Genomic DNA, 18,729 nt, shown 5'->3' on the forward strand with positions numbered 1-18,729 from the left:
TGTGAAAATATGTGTTTTACTCGGTCTTTTCACCATTTCCGATCATTTTAAAGCGAAGATTTTTGCATTTCTATCAAATCTTCTGCTCACATCGAACACCGTATTTTTGGTTTCCATTTCGGCCACTTATTTCTTCAAGAATATTTTAGACGTGGAAAAAGCTACCTATGCTTTCTACGTCATTGCTGCCGGTTTGATAAGTCTTGCATGGAATGGAATTATCCTTAACCAGCAAACACCATTCAAAGATTTTTTATTGGGACTTCAACGAATCATTATTACGAGTAAGTTGGCTTCAAATGTTTTGAAACAAAAAAGAAATGCAGATCAGTTCATTTCATTCAGAAAGTTTTATTGAACGTTTATTAATGAACGTGTTTTCTTCTAATTCATTCCGCAAAGCTATAGCATTTAATTTTAACGATGCCTTTTTGTAGGAATCAACAGTGGAAATGGGATCACATACGAGAAAGTCGAGAGAAATGTTCAAATATTCACAAGACGATTCAATATTGTTTTTGCATCGGCAGATATCACGAGCATGGTTTTTATGCCCACCGCAGTGGCCGCTTTTAATTACATCAAAGGAACGTATGATCACAATTCTTGGTATTTACCATTAGTTACAACGTAAGTTCTGATGTTTATTTTCTCTTTTTTTTTAAATCACTTTCAATACCAGAATGCTTGAAATAAAGAGAAAGATTTGAATAAAAAAATATTCCTCTCCATAGAACGCCTTATAATCAAAACACAACGATTGGCCATGTATTCACTCATATCATACAAACAACGGGCATTTCTTCTTTGGTTGCCTATCTTTGCGCAATAACAACAATGTACTTCGGTGTTTGTACATACTTCGAAGCTTTATTCCTTGATATAGCTGGCGAACATAAGAAAATCGACGAAGAATACGTGCTGAAACCGAATTGTTCCATCAATAACAGCATCGAAAAGGCGATAAAATTTAGAAATCGACTAATTGACCTCATTGAAATGCATAATACTGTACTCGAGTAAATAATTAGATAATTCAAAGGGAAAATTTGATCAGCGCAATAAAATTTCCTTTATTTTAGGTTTTTAAATAATTTTGGCGAAATTCTGAACGGAATCGTCTTTTCATTATTTATGATAGGAATCATGTGGCTGTGCTCCGGACTTTTTCAACTAAAACCAGTGAGTGTTACCGACTTTGAATTCAATTCGCACCATTATGGTTGTATGCAATATTCTTTCTAGACTTGGGATTTAATGTTCATTCAAAACATGAGCAATTTAAGTTTGATCGTCGCTTGCTTGTATACATATTGTTCAAATGGATCCGTTGTTACATACAGTTGCAGCGAATTTGCATGTGCTGTTTATAGTTCTCATTGGTACAAATATCCATTGGAATTGCAACCATTTCTCACACTGATGATCCGTCGGGCTCAAAAACCATTTTGTTTTTCTGGCTATCAGTTTGGACAATGTTCATTGGAAAATTTTACGGCGGTAATTTTGAATTGAAATGAAAACGACACTATTTAAATGGTATTTTTGTTTGTCTTTTAGCTCATGAAAATGTCATTCTCGATACTTATGGTGCTACGGGCTGTAGATGAAAGTCGTTGAGTACACTGAAAAGAGGTGAATAAGTGAACCACAGAATTGTAGAAAGAAATCACTGGCAAAATCAATATCACTGGCATTAATAACTTAAGTTAAATGTTTAATTTCTATCTTAAAGAACACTGGAAATGTATTTGATAATAATGTGTCAATAAACCCTACGTAAATTTGAAGTGCAACATCAGTTTTCGTATTGGTTTTATTGTCAGAACTCTTTTTTCTCCTTTACTCTCATTTTGTTTCATAACACAGCAGTGTGGCGCTATGCAACAAATAATGACTATAATATGTCTCACTCTAGTGAATCATATTCACCACGATGCAACTACTGTCAATAAAATAACCGATTACAATTGTGAAATTTTTTTTTATGTATTTATAATATTTATGTTTGCATGTCAATCAATTACATTTAGTTAGTTTAGTTTTTCATTGGAAGTCATCTTTGTGAAATAGTTTTTTTTATTAAGATTCGAATTGATATTACGCAAAGGTAGAATGGCGTCAAATTATGTAAATGATTTTGATTTGGAGCATTTGGTTAAATTGAAAAACGATTTATTATGGGAATTGAGGCGTCAGAATCAGGTGATAGAAAAGAAAGAGGCATGGAATAATCATTGGTGAGTAATTGAAAAGAAAATACAGAAAAAACGATTCGCTAAACATAAAAAGGAACAAAGAAACATAAAAACTTTCTTACCCAGCATTAAATTCAGAGCAATGGAAAAAAATCATCAAAATAATTTGTACGCATTGGATCCTAAAGAATGGCAGCATTCTCTTGTTTCAACTCAATCGACAAAATATGTAAAAATCAAATCATACGATGGCGAGTATAAAATCTTCTCTTGAAAACTTCAGTATTTTGTGGTTATGTCAACAATTTCAGTAGATAGCAATCCGTTACAAAGTCTATTCTATACAAAGTTACATTAATTCGATTATACAAATGAATTATTTGAAAACTAGGTGCTTGGAAACTTGAAAATGTGCCGATTCACCGATTAAGAGCTGTCGGCTCGATACCAAAAATGCAGGCATGGGCCCCAATAAACGAGAATATGATGGTCCAAGATCAAAATCAGATCATCAATATTCCATTTATCGGAGATAAAGAACGTGATAGAAATTTCAATTTTATTGAAGATTATATCTACAACCATGGCATTGATTACTTTGAAGATGTCGGATACGTGAACAACACCATCTTAATCGATTTGATTAAAGCAGTGGCCCATGCTTATGAAAATGGAGATTTGCCTAATAATCCAAATCAAAGCGAAATACCATTTGCAGATATCTTTAAAGAAATCAGTAAATACCAATATTATGGAACTGAAGAAACCATAAGAATGAAGTATGAATGAACATTTTTCAGCTGAGATTCCTCGAAATTATTTTAAACAATTCCAATTTCGTAGGTATCTCTTGGCAACTCAATGCACAAAACCACAAAAGAACACCTATGAGTGCTACAGCGAATTGTATTGTCGACGTTGCTGCATATATGATTGCCTTTTGCATCGTAAGTAAACGGTGTTTTTTTTATCTTTTTCAAAATTTCCTACTTCTTTTCACACAGAAGGAAGTTTTTGTATTATTTGAATTATAATTAGCTCTAGAATTTTTTGCCCCATAGGCTCAGAAGAAGATAAAATATCTCGAAAAATGAGTAAAAGTCGTATCAATGACCTAAAACTATCCAGTGAACCATGCAAGAATGAATGTTATAAACTTTCGGTTTGTATCGATCGAATTTTTTTTTTTTAATTCAATTTTCAATGAACAAAACTTTCAAAAAAATAGGACTCTGAAAAAGAGGCAAGATCCGAAGATGGAAACGATGATGTTGGCAGTGTCAGAAGGCAATCAACTGCAATACTAGATGGTCCATCCACTTCAACGTCATCGATTAAATCGTTGTTTACAATAACCGATGAATGGACTCCTTCCGATCAATCATTAATTCTTTCACTGTGCAAAGTATTTCCGAATAATTACTGTGCAATCGCTCAAACAATGCTAACAAAAACATGCAAACAAGTAAACAAGATTTTCTCTGATTTTCACTTTTCTTTCGTTTTATTGCTCCCAACTCTATTGACTGTTTCGCACGTATAGGTGTTCAAGTACTGCCAGGAAAATAAATTAGATGTAGATTCAAATTTGGATCCGAATGCAGACACACAACCACCACAACCGATGATAGTATCACAAACCGAATGGATTGCAGAACGAAAAAAAGTGCTCTATGATTCGGATTTTGGACGAAAGTCATGGATACCTTGTAACCATGATGGTCCGTGTGGCAAAACTTGTTCTTGCTTCGAAGGTCGACACTTTTGCGAAAAATTTTGCAACTGTAGTGATGAGTGTCCATTACGTTATCCCGGTTGTCGTTGCTCAGGTCCGTGTGACACAACGTATTGTCGATGTAATAAATTGGACCGTGAATGTGATCCGGATTGTTGCAACCGATGTGGTGCCGATAAATTTAATGTTGAAAATATTGCATGCAAAAATGTTAATCTTCAACGTGGCCAACATAAGCATTTATTGATTGGACCATCGGATGTGGTCGGTTGGGGTGCTTTTTTAAAAGGAAACGCAAAGAGATATGAATTTATATGTGAATATCGCGGTGATGTCATTACACAAAAGGAGGCCGAACGACGTGGCCGTTTAAATGATAAATTAGGATGCAGCTATTTATTCAATCTGAATCACGATTATGTAATTGACGCCCAAAACAAAGGCAACAAGGTTCTTTAAAACATGAGCATTTTAATTGGTCTGGTGTTCTAATTAATCGTTTTATTGGTCTCATTTTAGACTCGTTTCATCAATCATTCCAAAAAGCCAAATTGTTATCCGAGAATTCTGATGGTCAATGGTGATCATCGCATTGGTTTCTTTGCTTTCGTGCCTATTAAAAGTGGCGAAGAACTTTTCTTTGACTATGGTGATACTTTCTGGAAAAGAATTCAAGAAAAGCCAAAAATGAAAAGTATAAGAGTCCCGAAATAAAATTAATTTTTTTTTTTTTTGATTTTTCTGAGAAAAAACATATTTTTGTATACTGGTATCAAATAAGAAATGGTGGTTTTGTGAAATAAAAATGATATTGAATGTGTCGTTTATCAGAAAATGTTTGTTTATCCCTATTCATTCAGTAAATAAAACTGTCAAAATCATAAGAAATGTATATTGTCATGGTCGTTATTAAAGCAATGTGTTGATTTGTTATTTCATATACAAGCACAATTCAAACACTTTGTTCAATGCGATCGGTTTGGTGTGTGGTGGGATTAGCATATATCAGTGTTAGTTATACAACGAACGACCTATTGTATAACATCAGCTATAGAAACTAAAAGTCAAGACGACGCCAAAAATATATAAACACACACATACACATGCACATAACTGTTTGATCCAAAGCATCGCAGTTGGTTGTGCATAATAGAAGTAAGTTTGACAGTTCGTGTCGAGTAAAACACATTGCCGGTTTCATTTGTTGTACATTATAAAAGTAAAACATTCCCACTGTAATTCGAATCGAATCAAATGTAATCAGCATAATTATGTGGCAAAAAGAGTCGAAACACAAGAATTCGTTGTACACAAATTTGTGTGCTGCAAATGGTTTTGGCAAAGAATCGGATGAAATGTACAAAGAAGTGCGCTCCGAAATCAATGTACATAAAAAGGTGAAATTCCATTACACAAAGTGTAATAAAATGGCATTGAAAAAACAAAAATCGGCAAAAGTGTATTTTGAAAATGGTGAATGGGAATTGGCGATTCTAGTGTACAATGAATCTCTGTGTTTTGCTGAAAACGGTACAAAATATTTGGGTATTTCGTATGCAAATCGATCGGCTTGTTTCTACAATCTAAAAATGTATGACAAGTGCTTAGTTGACATTGAGCTGGCCACACAGAACAACTATCCAAAGCATTTGATTCCAGCGTTGGAGAAGCGAAAAATGAACTGCCTGGAGCACATCGTAAACGGATGGAAACTGGACGAATCGCGTTTGAACTTGAATTATACGCGTGACGAGAAATTTCCCGACCTGGCAAATACCGTCAAAATTGAAAAAATTGCTGACAAAGATGACCCAACCGTGGTGGCAAAGCAGAAAATCGATGTCGGCGAAATTGTTGCTGTTGACAAAGCATTTTGCAAGACATTGTTTGCGATCTACGGTTGGAAATGTAACATTTGTCTGAAAAGTAATTTGAATCTTATGCCATGCCAGAGATGTACAGTCACAATGATATGCCGTGATTGCAAAGACAATAATTTACACAAATACGAGTGTGGCATTAAAACGTCATTGTACAGTAATTCGAATAATTACTTGATGCAAGAGTTACGCACATTTTTCACAGCCATGGATTTGTTCGCGAATGTCGATGAGATGATGACCTTTGTTGAACAGAGCGTCAACACTGATCCACTTGAAATTCCTACCGCACTCGATGATAACCGTTCAAAGTACCGAGCATTTCTGCAGCAAACCGCATTCGAACCGGACACAAAAGACAAGAAATTCATTCAAACCGTGTGTTGTGTGTACAAAATTTTGCTGGAAATTCCAAAGGTGAGTTACATCGAACATTTCAAAGTGTCTTGTTTTGATTAAATGAACTGAACATCGAATCTTTTTCTCATGTCGAATTTAGATAAGTCTTATGTTTTCAACGAAAAAACATCGACGCTTCATGATGCACCTCATTGGACACCACGTTCAAGTCAATTTACATCAATCGTATGTATTCAAGGAAGACTTTGTAAACGAGAATGGCGATAAAGACCATCGAATCTTATATTCGCAAGTTGGTGTGCTATTGCGCTATTTTAATCATCGCTGTTCGCCAAATGTTTATGCGATTGATTGTGACGGTGATACATATTATTGTGCATTACGTCCAATTCAACCCGGTCAAGAGCTATTCATATCCTACTACTGTTTTCATTGGGATCTGCCGCCGGAATGGCCGCATAAATTCAGCAAACACAATTGCAAATGTGAACGATGTGAATGGCGCAAACCCACAACAGATGAACTCATTCAAATCGCAGACGATCCCGATTTTGACATTGTTAATGATAGCAACATTGAATCGGAAATTAAAAGCATCGACAAGGCAAAGTTTGATATTTTGATGGAATCATGCATCAGACTGTTAAAGAAATACGACCGTATTCTTTGGTGTAAGCAACTTGCGGTTGTGATAACAGTTTATGCTGCATTACTTACCGCCAACATACGAGGCCTCGTTTAAGAAACACAACCACATGATCAACTCAAAAACAATGACTGATGGCCTATTTGACAATTATTTTTTTTGTTTCTTTGTTTATTTTCATTCATATTTTCACCGATTTTGATTTCGTTTCAAAGATTTTGAACATTTTTAAATCAAACTGAAATTAATAGTTATAAGCAAAACGTAAGCTCCATTTGTTGTCTTTAATTGTAACCATGTAATTCGTTTATGAAAAATGAAAAATCAACTGTAAAGTCAATAAATAAAATATGCGGACATTGAATTAAATGCCAATTGGTTTTCATTCGATTCAGTTATATTTCAGGCGATTCCGATACTTTTGCCTTCGTATAAACTTCAAGCGGACTAGTAATAATTGTGGTAAGTTTCATCAGTTGGTCATCACTATGTCAAATCCATCCATTTGTTGGATTGCTCACTAATGTTGATATGTAATTCTTCGAGACTTGGTAAGTTAACATTCATTAGTACACTTTCATTGCTGCTTCTCATTGTGAAATTTTTGACATTTTCAAACACAATACGTTCTATATCATCATCAATGCCATTGGTTTCAGGGTAGTACAAATCGAGTTCCAAATTTTCAAGGTTCGGTAGTTTTTCGTTAACAATTTCCAAGAGTTTTCTGCTACTGTGTTTCATTTTCAAACTTCGAATTTGTGGATTTCTCATCAAAAATATCTCAATGCCATTCTCTTTGAATTGTTCGGGTTGTTATCGACATTGAAATGTTCTAGATTCAAAAATGGTCGATCGATGACATTTTGGTCAGCAAATTGAACGTTTTTCAGTGAAAAATGACTCATTGCAGGAAACAATTCACTGAATGTCAGCGTTGAACTTGATAGACCTTTGAAACGACCATGAACTGAAAGGCTTCCGACGCGTTTAAATGGTTTTGTCATTTCATCGAAAAATATTTCATGATAATTGTTGACATCAAAGTAAGTCAATGAATCAGAACAATGCATATTGATAAAATTGTTTAATATATTGATTGAAGCAGGGTCCATAGTATGATTTTTGTTATATTCAACCACTAAATGTGTGATTAAATTTCCAAAAATTTTTAGCACTCACATTACTGTTCCAAATTGTTGAATGTAAATGGATCGACAATTTTAAGCATCTTTTTCGAATGTTTTCGCAGGAATACGTCAACGGCTAAATGGAAAAAATTCACATTTATTTCAGCGAATTCATTGTTTCAAACAAATGTAATTGTTTATCTTTAACCCATGTTATTATTTCATCTTTGATGTTCAATGGATTGACTTTTTCATTCTTAATTTGCGCTGACAAATTTTGCTGAAAAATCGTATGAGTAGCACACGTGAAATTTTTTTTTTTTTCACAAATATCCACTCACATCCTATAAAACAAAAAGAATCGACAACAAAAGAATTAAACTAAAAATTAGTGTACAAATTACAGCGAAATAGACAGGCTTTATGTTTGAAACAAACCAGTTACTGCATCAATTAAAATCGGTGAGCTGTGAAAAAAAGATGTTGATAGCTGGTTTTAGTCAAGGTATACCCTTGATATTTGTGATTATTATGTCAGAGAAGAGTATATCTTCGCTCATTTAATATCGAGTACGGTGTGTTTTGCTATATATTTGTACGAACATATATTTCATAGTGAATCGTCATATGACTTGTAAATGTGACAAATGAATTCGAATACGTGTACACCTTTTTTGTTAGGATCATTATTTTGTTCAATTTAACTTGTCAATTTATATGTTTAATTTTTATGTGATTTTCGTGATAAGGTATACATAATGGATTTCAATTTCAACTGATAGAATAGAGTTAAGACGATTGAATCTACGCAAATACTTACCAAAATGGATTTTTGTATTGGAATACAACTACGATCTTTAGAAAAATCAATTGAACTGATAATAATTTATATCAATCGTCTTTTATTTTGATAACACACACTATAAAAGAAAAATATATATATGAATATGGTCAAATTTATTATTTTAAGTAAAAAAAAATATAACAAATTATTTCCAACGAAATTCGATTGATATGAATTGAGCCACAGTAAAAATTACTCGAAGTTCTTATATAGGGTTTGAAGCTTTATCCCAATTAGGGAAGACGACATTCAGTGTCATGATCACGATCAGGTATAATATCATTGTACAACTTGTACAATTGATCCAGCGGACACTTCTCCCCGCAATTCGGTATATTCAAGGGCAGAAGGATTTCTTCATCCGACTTTCGATAGAAGATTTGAATATAATGCTCTTTTTCATCTACTTTGTATAATTCCAAATGTACACTTGATGCATATGGTGGTGTAGGTGGCTGTGGACAAGCAAATATTTTAATATTCATACAAAATTATATATTTTTTCCTATTTAAGTTAACTACTTTTAAGAGTCCGAGCCCATTCAGTAAACCAGCAATCGTCATGTCATGCACTGAGTAGAACCACAATGAACGATTTGGCTCCAACGTTGAATTTATCTTTTGAGCGAAACGTTCAAACATCTGTTTTATCAAAAATCCAGAATACAATCGAGCCAATTCTCTAGTATTCGATCTCATTTTATATCGAAAAAACGCAATGGACTCTAAGGCACCATTTGGTTCGATTTCTTTTCGTGCCCAATCGGAAAGACTTCACAATTGAAAAGATTAATATGGTTAGTTAATACTAATGTAATACTTATCATTATGCATAGCTTACGTTTTATTATGTTGCTTTTGAACTATGAGTATCCCATATAAGTGGCCAATCTTTTCAATGGTGGTTAAATTCGATCCGCACATTTTCGACCAGTACAAGATATTTTCTTTATTTTCTTCAAGGATACGCAGCACTTCTGGTGACTCACTTTTGTATTTCTTGAGAGCAGCAGAATATCTTGGACAATCAACTGGTTGATCATAGGTCAATAAATATTCCATATTCAAAGGCATTGTGTGAACTGGAATCGGTTGCCATGCAATATCCTTATGCCATTTCTCTTCAGCGTTTGGTGGAAATAAACCAGCTAAATTAGCAAGTGCTGACATTAAGGTACGATCAGAGTTAGTCGAACGCACGTACACCTTTTTCGGTGAATATTTATCGCCAAGAAGTTTATGATATCTCCTTCGGAAGTATTGTCCCAATTTGAATTGTTGTCTTTTACCTTCCTGTCAATGAAATTTTTTAACTAAAAACATTTGAACCGCTTAGAATAAAAGTAAATAATGGTAGAAAGTTAAAAAAATCTCAATCATAAAGTTCTGTGAAAATAATACTCAATCAAGAGAAAAAGTGAAAATAAAAGTCAATCATAAAATGAGTGAAAATAAATGGCAAACACAATTTATGATCGATTTTTATTTTCACTTTTTTTCTTGATTGAGTATTATTTTCATAGCACTTTAGTATGATTGAGACTTTTTTTTACTTTCTACCATTAACTTCTTTTATTCTTACTGAAGTACAATCAAAATTATTTACATTTGTGAGTGCTCCAAATCCACCAGGCCAATGAGTCTCATTAATATATGGGTCATTTGGATAAAGGTCAGGATAACTGTTCGTATTTCGCTGACCATGACGATAGAGCTGTTAATTACATAGACTTTTAATTTACATCATTTTTATCATGAAACTATTTATTTTTTTTTTGTTCTTACAACATGCGCAAATATCAATTGGCTATCATTTGAAGGCCATAGTGTACTTTTATCTTCGAAATTACTGTCCTTACAATGGGAAAATACATTTGAAACAAAGAATCCGCACAAGAATAATAGAATTGCACAAAATAACAGAAATACAAATTTAGCCACACGAGAAGAAAACATGCTTCAAAATTAAATCACTTTTGCTCTGATCGAAAGTTTCTTAATTACTAAACCTGAACAAATAATGTATTTAATAAATCTGGTACAAGTTCACTGATTTCGTCATTTTATTATCCAACCGAGTCGATATGTTATGTTTCACGAAAATTATACATATAATCGCACATACAAATGAATTTTTTTGAAAGCGTGATCACTAATTATTACCTCTGCAAATTAATGTCAATAATTACTTATCTGCAGAGCCTCAATTAAACTCACACTTTAAATTTGTTGATAGTAAAACCAAAAAAAAAAAGTAAGTGGCGTTTGCCATGTTTTAAGTTTTAACTAAATTCAATGCATCGAATTTCCTTCCTTGTCATTACAAGTCGATCTATGTCTTGAATTAATTAAATATAAATTCATAGGATGGCAACAAAACAGACAAGCAATATGTGTGGTTCTAACTCTAAAATTTTACAATATTTGACACATTTTTGCAGTAAAATGTTTTTATTGACTCCCATAAATATTATATTTGGTTTTCGTCAAATACGATGAGTTGTATTTTTTTTCTCATTCGTATGATGTGAGGAGATTAACTTAATGAATTGTTTGTTCATTAACATTCTCTCAAAAATTATTTGGAGATAACGAGATCGAAAGAACAGAGAAAATCAGTTTTTGTTGATGGAAACTCACTGCCGCATAAACGTCATCAATTTTATAGTTTGATTAATTCCAAAAATAAAGTACAATCATATCATAATGAAAGAGTTTGATGAAACGTTTCCCATTTGATACAAAATAATAAACAAAATTGTGCTTTTCATCTCATTAGAAAGGATCATAGCAACATCCTCATAATTATATTATTATTAGTTACACGCATTGCCTCTTCAGTGTATTCTGGAAATAGATCAAACAGAATACAACAAAAAGTTACAAATTTACATTGACAGACTAACATAAAACCTCTCTCAATACCAATCATTAAAACCTATTTTTATCTTCACTTTCTTTTAACCATGATAACAAGGGGGTAGACACGAATTATAAAACTTTGAATCATGTGAATCACAGTGAATCAAATGAATCATTCAAATGTCAAATAAGCATCACTTTTGGTTTTACTAACATGATCGTTCAACAAATTCTAAATATTATCGTTGATTTTATTTGGAATTTACTAGAAAAACACGAAATAGATAAAAAAAATGAGTTAATACATTTAAAAAAACGTCAAGAAATAATTTTTTCGAAGACAAATAATTTTAATTTATCAATAAATATTTCTTTCATGACACATAAGTGACATTTCAAATGTCATCTAAACAATGTGAATCTGTTGAATCACAGTGAATCAAATGAATCATGTCTACCCCCTAGCATGATAATTACCATTTCTAGCTTTAAGTACTTTTCTTTTTCTATTAATTAATGCAACTCCATCAGAAATTTCCAAAAATTAATCTGTAAAGGGGGCTATGGGCCTGTTGATTGTATTTATACCCCAATTTTATCCATTTTCAAAGAAAAATAAAAATAAAAAATAAAAATAAAAATATTTTGAGCTAAAATGTCTTGCTATCAAACCTAATTCTGCACAATTTTTTTAAAGGATGATAAGCTATCTTCTTTTTCTCCAAAGCGAAAGCATGCCGTTCACAAGTATATGCACATAAGTAAACATGTACTGTTGCATTTAGAAAATACGTTTTATTTATTTAAGTTCATGACTGAGATATGGTAAAAAAGTATTGGTTTAGAAATCATCAACAATCCATGGTTTGAGTTCTTCATAGATGTTGCTCCAAAGTTCCATTGCGTCAATTTTTGGGAAATTGGTTTGTTTTAAATCATCATTATTGATTTTGACACATTCAATATTGTCTCTTTCCACGGGTCCAAAGCCAGATCTAAATCATTGAAAAAATGATTGAAAGATCTCAAAATTCATTGCAATAAATTACAATCATACCCCGTTTTTGCATAATTGGCAAAAAGTCTAGGTGCAAAGTTAAATGCTTCTAATGTTTTTTGATTGCGGGGACAGCTTGGATTCGATAAAACTTCATCATATAATTCAGCATATTTGTTTGCACTGAAATACAAAAGATTCCATTTAAACACTTCAATGAAAGCAATGTTATATTCTAAGTTGGGGATCTCACCGAAATAGGTAAGCGATTTCTTCATACAGTCCCATTCCGTCAATAATTTTCAAATTTTCAGTAATTTTGGCGAAATTCAAGCGCAAGTTCAAATTAAATCTGAATATGTATCAATCATATTATAAAAGAAATTGTTTAAAAAATAAAATAAAGAAAATGATTGATATTTATAGTGCTTACTTACTCATAGCAAGATGTTTTAGCATGTTTAAGATGTACTTCAATTGCTTTATAAATTCCAAAAACGAAATTTATGTCACTCAACATTTGAACATAACGGTTCAAATAATATGAGGTTTTCTTTATTGTTCCCGTGCCAAAGTAAAATTTGCGAATTTTTCGTTGGACGTCTCTCCATTTCTAGAAATAGATTTATTCCCGATTAAAATGAAAAATATTTTCAAAAATAAAATCTTACTCGCGTTGTTTGTGACAAAGTAAGTCCATGAAATGGTACTCTCACATTAAAATTTTGATTCATAGGATCGACCCAACCATAAAGATCATTTTGAGTTAATCCTCTGATCAAACTCAACGCCTCCTGTAGAAAAAATTTAATTATTATCACACATTTTGCAAATTTATCCAAATACATAAAGAAGATTGAAATCTTACGGCACTGGTTTTACCAAACAACATTTCGACATTTATATTGGTCGTTTCATAAATTTTGCGGATAGTTTTAGTTAAAAATGGTTTTTCAGCAATTCGTTTATCTAAATAGTTAATATAATTTATACAATTGAAAAAATATTTTATGAAGTATTATAAAATCAGAATACAAGCCTTCGATATTAAATCCCCAATACAATATTAACAGGGAATCATCAACTTTGAAAGCTGGCGTTTTTTGTATGATCAATTCAGTTGGAGCAGTCTTCATAAAATCGTACAGTGCATATTTATTTCTCTCGCCATTCAACTCGTCTTCAAAAGTGTCATACAAAAGATTTAACTGATCATCGTAGTGTGCAAAGTAATTAAATGCAGTACAGCTCATCGAAATTGCGCGATCAATAAACTTTCGCGACTGAGAGTTTAACACTTGCAGATGTGTAGAAATACCACCTGAAATAGACCGATTTTTTTTAGCTCAAAACAAATAAATTCATTTTGTGAATTGTGAAAATATAATCAAAATAGAAATATCTTGATTACACCGTCACTATATAAAACAGCTGCCAGGGGAACATTTGCATTCGGTTTTACTTGTTTCTCTCTAGGTTTCTCTACCTGCACTTTCGCCGAATACAGTGATTTTGTGAGGATTGCCACCGAAATATTTAATATTGTTATAGATCCATTCGAGAGCAACCTGTTGATCCTTAAACCCCATGTTGCCTGTCAGGCCCGGCAAATTAAAATTACAAAAACCAAATGGTCCCAGACGATAATCGAATGTTACGAGAACTATGTTTTGTTCAATAAACATATCGGGACCATAAAAACCATTCGTACTATCACCCTCAGTGAATGCACCTCCATGAATGAAAAACATTACTGGTAATTTGGCCGCCTTCTTTTTCCTTCCCAACACTGCGTTCAGAGATTTAATTATATTTTTGTAATACGGCACAAGAAATTTAATTACTTAACCTGGAGTGAAAATGTTGACAAAGAGACAATTTTCGCTTTGAGTCGAATTCAATGGAAAAAAATTTGATTGTGCAAGCACTGGGCAAACGTCTCGATATTCATAAGTTGTTTCAAGCATCTCATTCCATGGCGAAATTGGCACTGGCACCTGTCCTCATTAAAAACACATCGAATTTAAAACTTTTGCACAATGATGATGGGTTTTAGTTATTATTGAATTGAAATTAACAATAAAACAAAATTGCCTTGTATCTTAGTTCACCAATCGGGGCCTCAGCGTAGGGAATACCAATGTATGATAGGTATTTGTGATGTTTTAGAAATGTTTTTTGTGTGACACCTTTTATGAAACCACTTTTCGTACTAACGATCAAAAACTCATCACATGACAATATCGCAAGGAAAATCTGCCAAACAGTTAATAACATCAAGAAAAATCGAACCATTTTCGAAAACCGTTAAAATTTTGATCAACCTCAGTATTTCGTTAAATTACATGAAATGAAATGTCACACAGTTTATCAAGCACTTAAATAGATATTTTAGAAAACACACATGTAAAATCGGTCTCAACATTCATTTTGTTTGTTTGCCAATTTTCTATAAATATATCATGCAATGGGATAAAAACAGATAAATTGACAATCGATTAAAGTAATTGTCATAAAATATTGTTTTTCTCAGAGCCGGGAATTTAATTCTTGATTAATTTGAAGGTTTAAAATGCTTAAAAAATAGTTAACAAGGTCACATAGTTCACCTAATAGATTTGATAAATCAGAATCAAAGAGAGAGCAGAGTTCAACAACCCCATTCATTGAAATTACATTTTTAGTAAAATAACACATAAACAAGGCGATTTTCTGTTTATTATAATTGATAACGCTTAGTTCCTCAACATTAACAAGCTTTTGTAACAGCTTTCTATTCCATAACAACATATGTTTGACATATCTATTTTTTGTTACATTCCTCAAATCACGTGAAAGCTCGTTAATTTTGAACGATTATCAGACTCTGAAGGCTTGCTGGTTAGGTCAAAGCAAAACCATCCTCGATATCAGATTTAATAACTGTAATAATTATTTGTGAGTCCAAACAAAATCACTATCGCAATTATCAAAAGGCATTAAACTACTGATATGTCAAGCACATCAACAAATAGAAAGCCTCTTAATGAGAAATCGAATGTAATCAATTATAATAACCAGAAATGAATGTAGAAACAGTCTAGAAAAGGTTTCCTGTTCCGTTGTTGATTTGTGTTAAATTGTAATGCAATTATTCGGAATCAGTATGAGAATTAATGTTCAGGCGTTCAGTTGATAATGACAACCGTTTTGTTGGAAAATGAAGCATTCAAATGTCGTTTATCGACATCAAAAATTGAAAATATATTATATAAATTTTTCAAAATTCTAACAATCTGCCCAATTCGAGTAGATCGTGATGCAACTGGAATAAAAATAGAATACCAACAGTCAACTAGATGGATTGCATTTCTTGTGATCTTTCTATTCTTTCTCTATACAATTGGAATAACAATTTTGCGAATATTGTTTGTGAGTGAAAAAGATGATTTCAGTGTATTGATTGGTGCAATGAATGTTTTTATTGTTATGATGACATGTGTGACGATTTTTTTCGAGACACAATACACCCATGAAAGTTTCGCCATTTTTCTACAATTGAAACATAAAACGGAAAATGAGTTAAAAGCCTTGTGCTCTGAAGAACATTTTAAACATGAAAAATATTTGTTAATCAATGGCTATTGGATTATGTTGTTAACTTATCAATTATTTGGATGGACAATGCAAATAATAAACATAATCAACACTGAATGCGATTCTGTTTGGGGATATTTTGGTTATAGCCTTCTTATGCCGGTAACCATCAATAGACTAAGGTGCTTACAACATCGCCTGTACACAAGCACATTGTATTTCTACATGAAACTGATTCGCAAAAAGATGGAAACAATTATAAAACAGCTTGACAACACTGCAAAATTACCAAAACAACAATATCACCAGCAATTCACTTTGACCAACCAGAAGATCATAAATGACTTGAAACTATCCATGAATTTATTCACTTCAATTCATCGAATGACACATATGGTCAATGGAATGTTTTCAGGTTCTTTATTACTGATTATTGCCGAACATTTTATTCGAATACTTACACCAGCGTTTGTGATTTATTCCAAATATAATTCCGGTGATTTGGAAAATGTATCATGTATGTATGTTTGTACAAAACCACGAGCTCACATTATGAACAAATGTAAAAGGATTTTCTTTTCTTTTAGATGTTGTACTTTCAACAATTGCACCAATTTTTGTTGTCATCATGCTATTGGCATCATGTGAAAATTGCGAATCAGAGGTGAAATGAATACAATTTTGACTTTTTTTTTGGTAAAATCACCATTTCTGTTCCATTTAAGGCGAATTTATTGGGTTTTCTGTTCATAAGTCTGGAATTTAACAGCAAATTTGCAAAATCCTTCGATCTGATGGTAAATACATTTTTCTATGGATTTTTAATGGATTCGATTTTGATTTCTATTAAATGTGATATTGCAGACTGAAAGCTTTTCACTCCAGTTGATTAAACAACCAATAAAATTCTCAGTGGCTGGCATTTTTCGGTTGAACTTCACTCTTCTTCGAAAAGTAAGTTTCAAAAGTTAGCCATAAATACCAAATGTTGCTATGCCTTTTTATTCAATTAATATTTCAAATTTCAGCTGGTTACTGGTATCACTACATATATGGTGATCTTCATTCAGTTCATATCGAAGTCTCCTTTAATTAGAAAGCAATAAATCACACGTTCCAGCAAATATGACCAGTCACCGTTCCATGTTAACATACATATTTTACAAGATTTGATTTTTGATTGGAATAGATTGAATCAGGGAGCCACCCATTGATTGCTATTGTATTTTAATCAGTACTATAGTTGTTTGTCAGAAAATTCATGAAATATGGTAATAGTTCACGCTTAACTTCATACTGCAATATCACAAAATCAACCCTCGCCTGTGTATTTATGTTGGAGAATGCGTCACAAAAGAGACTTTGTCACTTTTATGAATTTTGTTGCACCGAAAATGATGCTTGTCTTTGACGTCAATTTGCCTTCTTCCAATCATGATGGTTGCATAGAATATGTTTTATCACTTTCTTGTTCTGCAGCATTGATTTGTATATATTTTTTCCTAAAATTTATACTAATTGAATAAAGTAACGCACGAATACAAAATTGGATTTGAATGTCAAAATATTTTAAAAGTTTCATTTCATTTTTATAAGTCATGATTAATTGCCACAAGTCGACGTTTTGAATTTTTTAATTCATTCAATTTACGTTGGACCGTAGCTCAAGCTGAATGACTCTGCAAAAACTTAATATTATATTTTTAGTGCAAACGGAGACGGAAATATAAAAATTGTAATGAAGAACGTGGCGACATACAGAATTTTATTTAAATCCAGACTTACATACAAACTAAGTCCATTTTTCTGGCATTTTCATCATTAAAATTTATCTCTGGAGACAAACCAATGCCACAATATAACACCATACTAAAAGACATGAAAATGCAAGCAAAACTTCGTGCTAAAAAAACGCCTCCCCAAGGATAAACCACATGCTTTGGGATCGGGCTTTAAAGAGTATTGCACAGGACTTGCACAAACCGCAGAAATACAGAACTTACCAGATGTACACGCACAATCAGTTACAGAATTATTTTATGAAACAGATGTTGTATAATACTAATGTAGAAATGAACTATCTAAACCATTTTCCGAATTGAGGCAATAAAAAGTAATAATATTTGTAAACGTTTTATTTGTGTGATCTTTAATATTTATTACTTAGCTGCAAAGGATGAAACAGCAATGGAAGCGCAAAGGTGACTAAAAGTACACCGTAATAAATCTTATTAGACCATGATAGCCGTCCTTGTTTAAAATGTAAAAAAAGCTAAAAAGAATTAAACTCGTGGTAGACTATGATTAAACTAGTAGCTTTGAAATGTGCTACGTACATAATTACAGTATATGATATGATATAATAACAACAACAAGTGATTAAAATTTACTTATAATTTCAAAAATTCTCAAAAGAGTATAATGTATCATCTGTTTGGTATAATTTCGATACACAGCGATAGAGCTAAATTCTCAATTCTCAACTGCTCGACTATAGTACG

General features: G+C 32.4%; 4 protein-coding genes across 4 annotated transcripts; 2 read left to right on the forward strand and 2 right to left on the reverse strand.

Annotated features, from left to right (window-relative positions):
* The first annotated feature begins 1,951 nt into the window (after window positions 1-1,951).
* Window positions 1,952-4,744, forward strand: LOC116344071 (histone-lysine N-methyltransferase E(z)-like). The gene is made up of 8 exons (XM_031772450.1): window positions 1,952-2,240; window positions 2,325-2,449; window positions 2,590-2,977; window positions 3,042-3,145; window positions 3,260-3,360; window positions 3,427-3,663; window positions 3,742-4,383; window positions 4,453-4,744. The coding sequence occupies exons 1-8, from the start codon at window positions 2,116-2,118 to the stop codon at window positions 4,645-4,647; spliced, it is 1,917 nt and encodes a 638-aa protein (XP_031628310.1). The 5' UTR covers window positions 1,952-2,115; the 3' UTR covers window positions 4,648-4,744.
* A 342-nt stretch (window positions 4,745-5,086) lies between these two features.
* On the forward strand, window positions 5,087-7,182 carry LOC116344043. The gene is made up of 2 exons (XM_031772413.1): window positions 5,087-6,230; window positions 6,313-7,182. Exons 1-2 carry the CDS (start codon window positions 5,205-5,207, stop codon window positions 6,913-6,915), a joined length of 1,629 nt encoding a protein of 542 aa, XP_031628273.1. The 5' UTR covers window positions 5,087-5,204; the 3' UTR covers window positions 6,916-7,182.
* Window positions 7,183-8,887: 1,705 nt separating this feature from the next.
* LOC116344274 (prostatic acid phosphatase-like) lies at window positions 8,888-10,781 on the reverse strand. Its single transcript, XM_031772743.1, has 5 exons — window positions 10,579-10,781; window positions 10,400-10,507; window positions 9,635-10,086; window positions 9,316-9,565; window positions 8,888-9,248 (listed from the first exon to the last, which is right to left on the reverse strand). Exons 1-5 carry the CDS (start codon window positions 10,747-10,749, stop codon window positions 9,027-9,029), a joined length of 1,203 nt encoding a protein of 400 aa, XP_031628603.1. The 5' UTR covers window positions 10,750-10,781; the 3' UTR covers window positions 8,888-9,026.
* Window positions 10,782-12,430: 1,649 nt separating this feature from the next.
* Window positions 12,431-14,947, reverse strand: LOC116343681 (venom carboxylesterase-6-like). Its single transcript, XM_031771887.1, has 10 exons — window positions 14,747-14,947; window positions 14,502-14,649; window positions 14,139-14,441; window positions 13,692-13,973; window positions 13,521-13,621; window positions 13,324-13,446; window positions 13,090-13,265; window positions 12,906-13,004; window positions 12,713-12,835; window positions 12,431-12,650 (listed from the first exon to the last, which is right to left on the reverse strand). The coding sequence occupies exons 1-10, from the start codon at window positions 14,945-14,947 to the stop codon at window positions 12,497-12,499; spliced, it is 1,710 nt and encodes a 569-aa protein (XP_031627747.1). The 3' UTR covers window positions 12,431-12,496.
* Between the last annotated feature and the right edge of the window lie 3,782 nt (window positions 14,948-18,729).

Source organism: Contarinia nasturtii, unplaced genomic scaffold (assembly GCF_009176525.2).
Source record: "Contarinia nasturtii isolate CC-2019 unplaced genomic scaffold, AAFC_CNas_1.1 Cnas_scaffold_1037, whole genome shotgun sequence".
In the NCBI taxonomy this organism is placed as follows: domain Eukaryota; kingdom Metazoa; phylum Arthropoda; class Insecta; order Diptera; family Cecidomyiidae; genus Contarinia; species Contarinia nasturtii.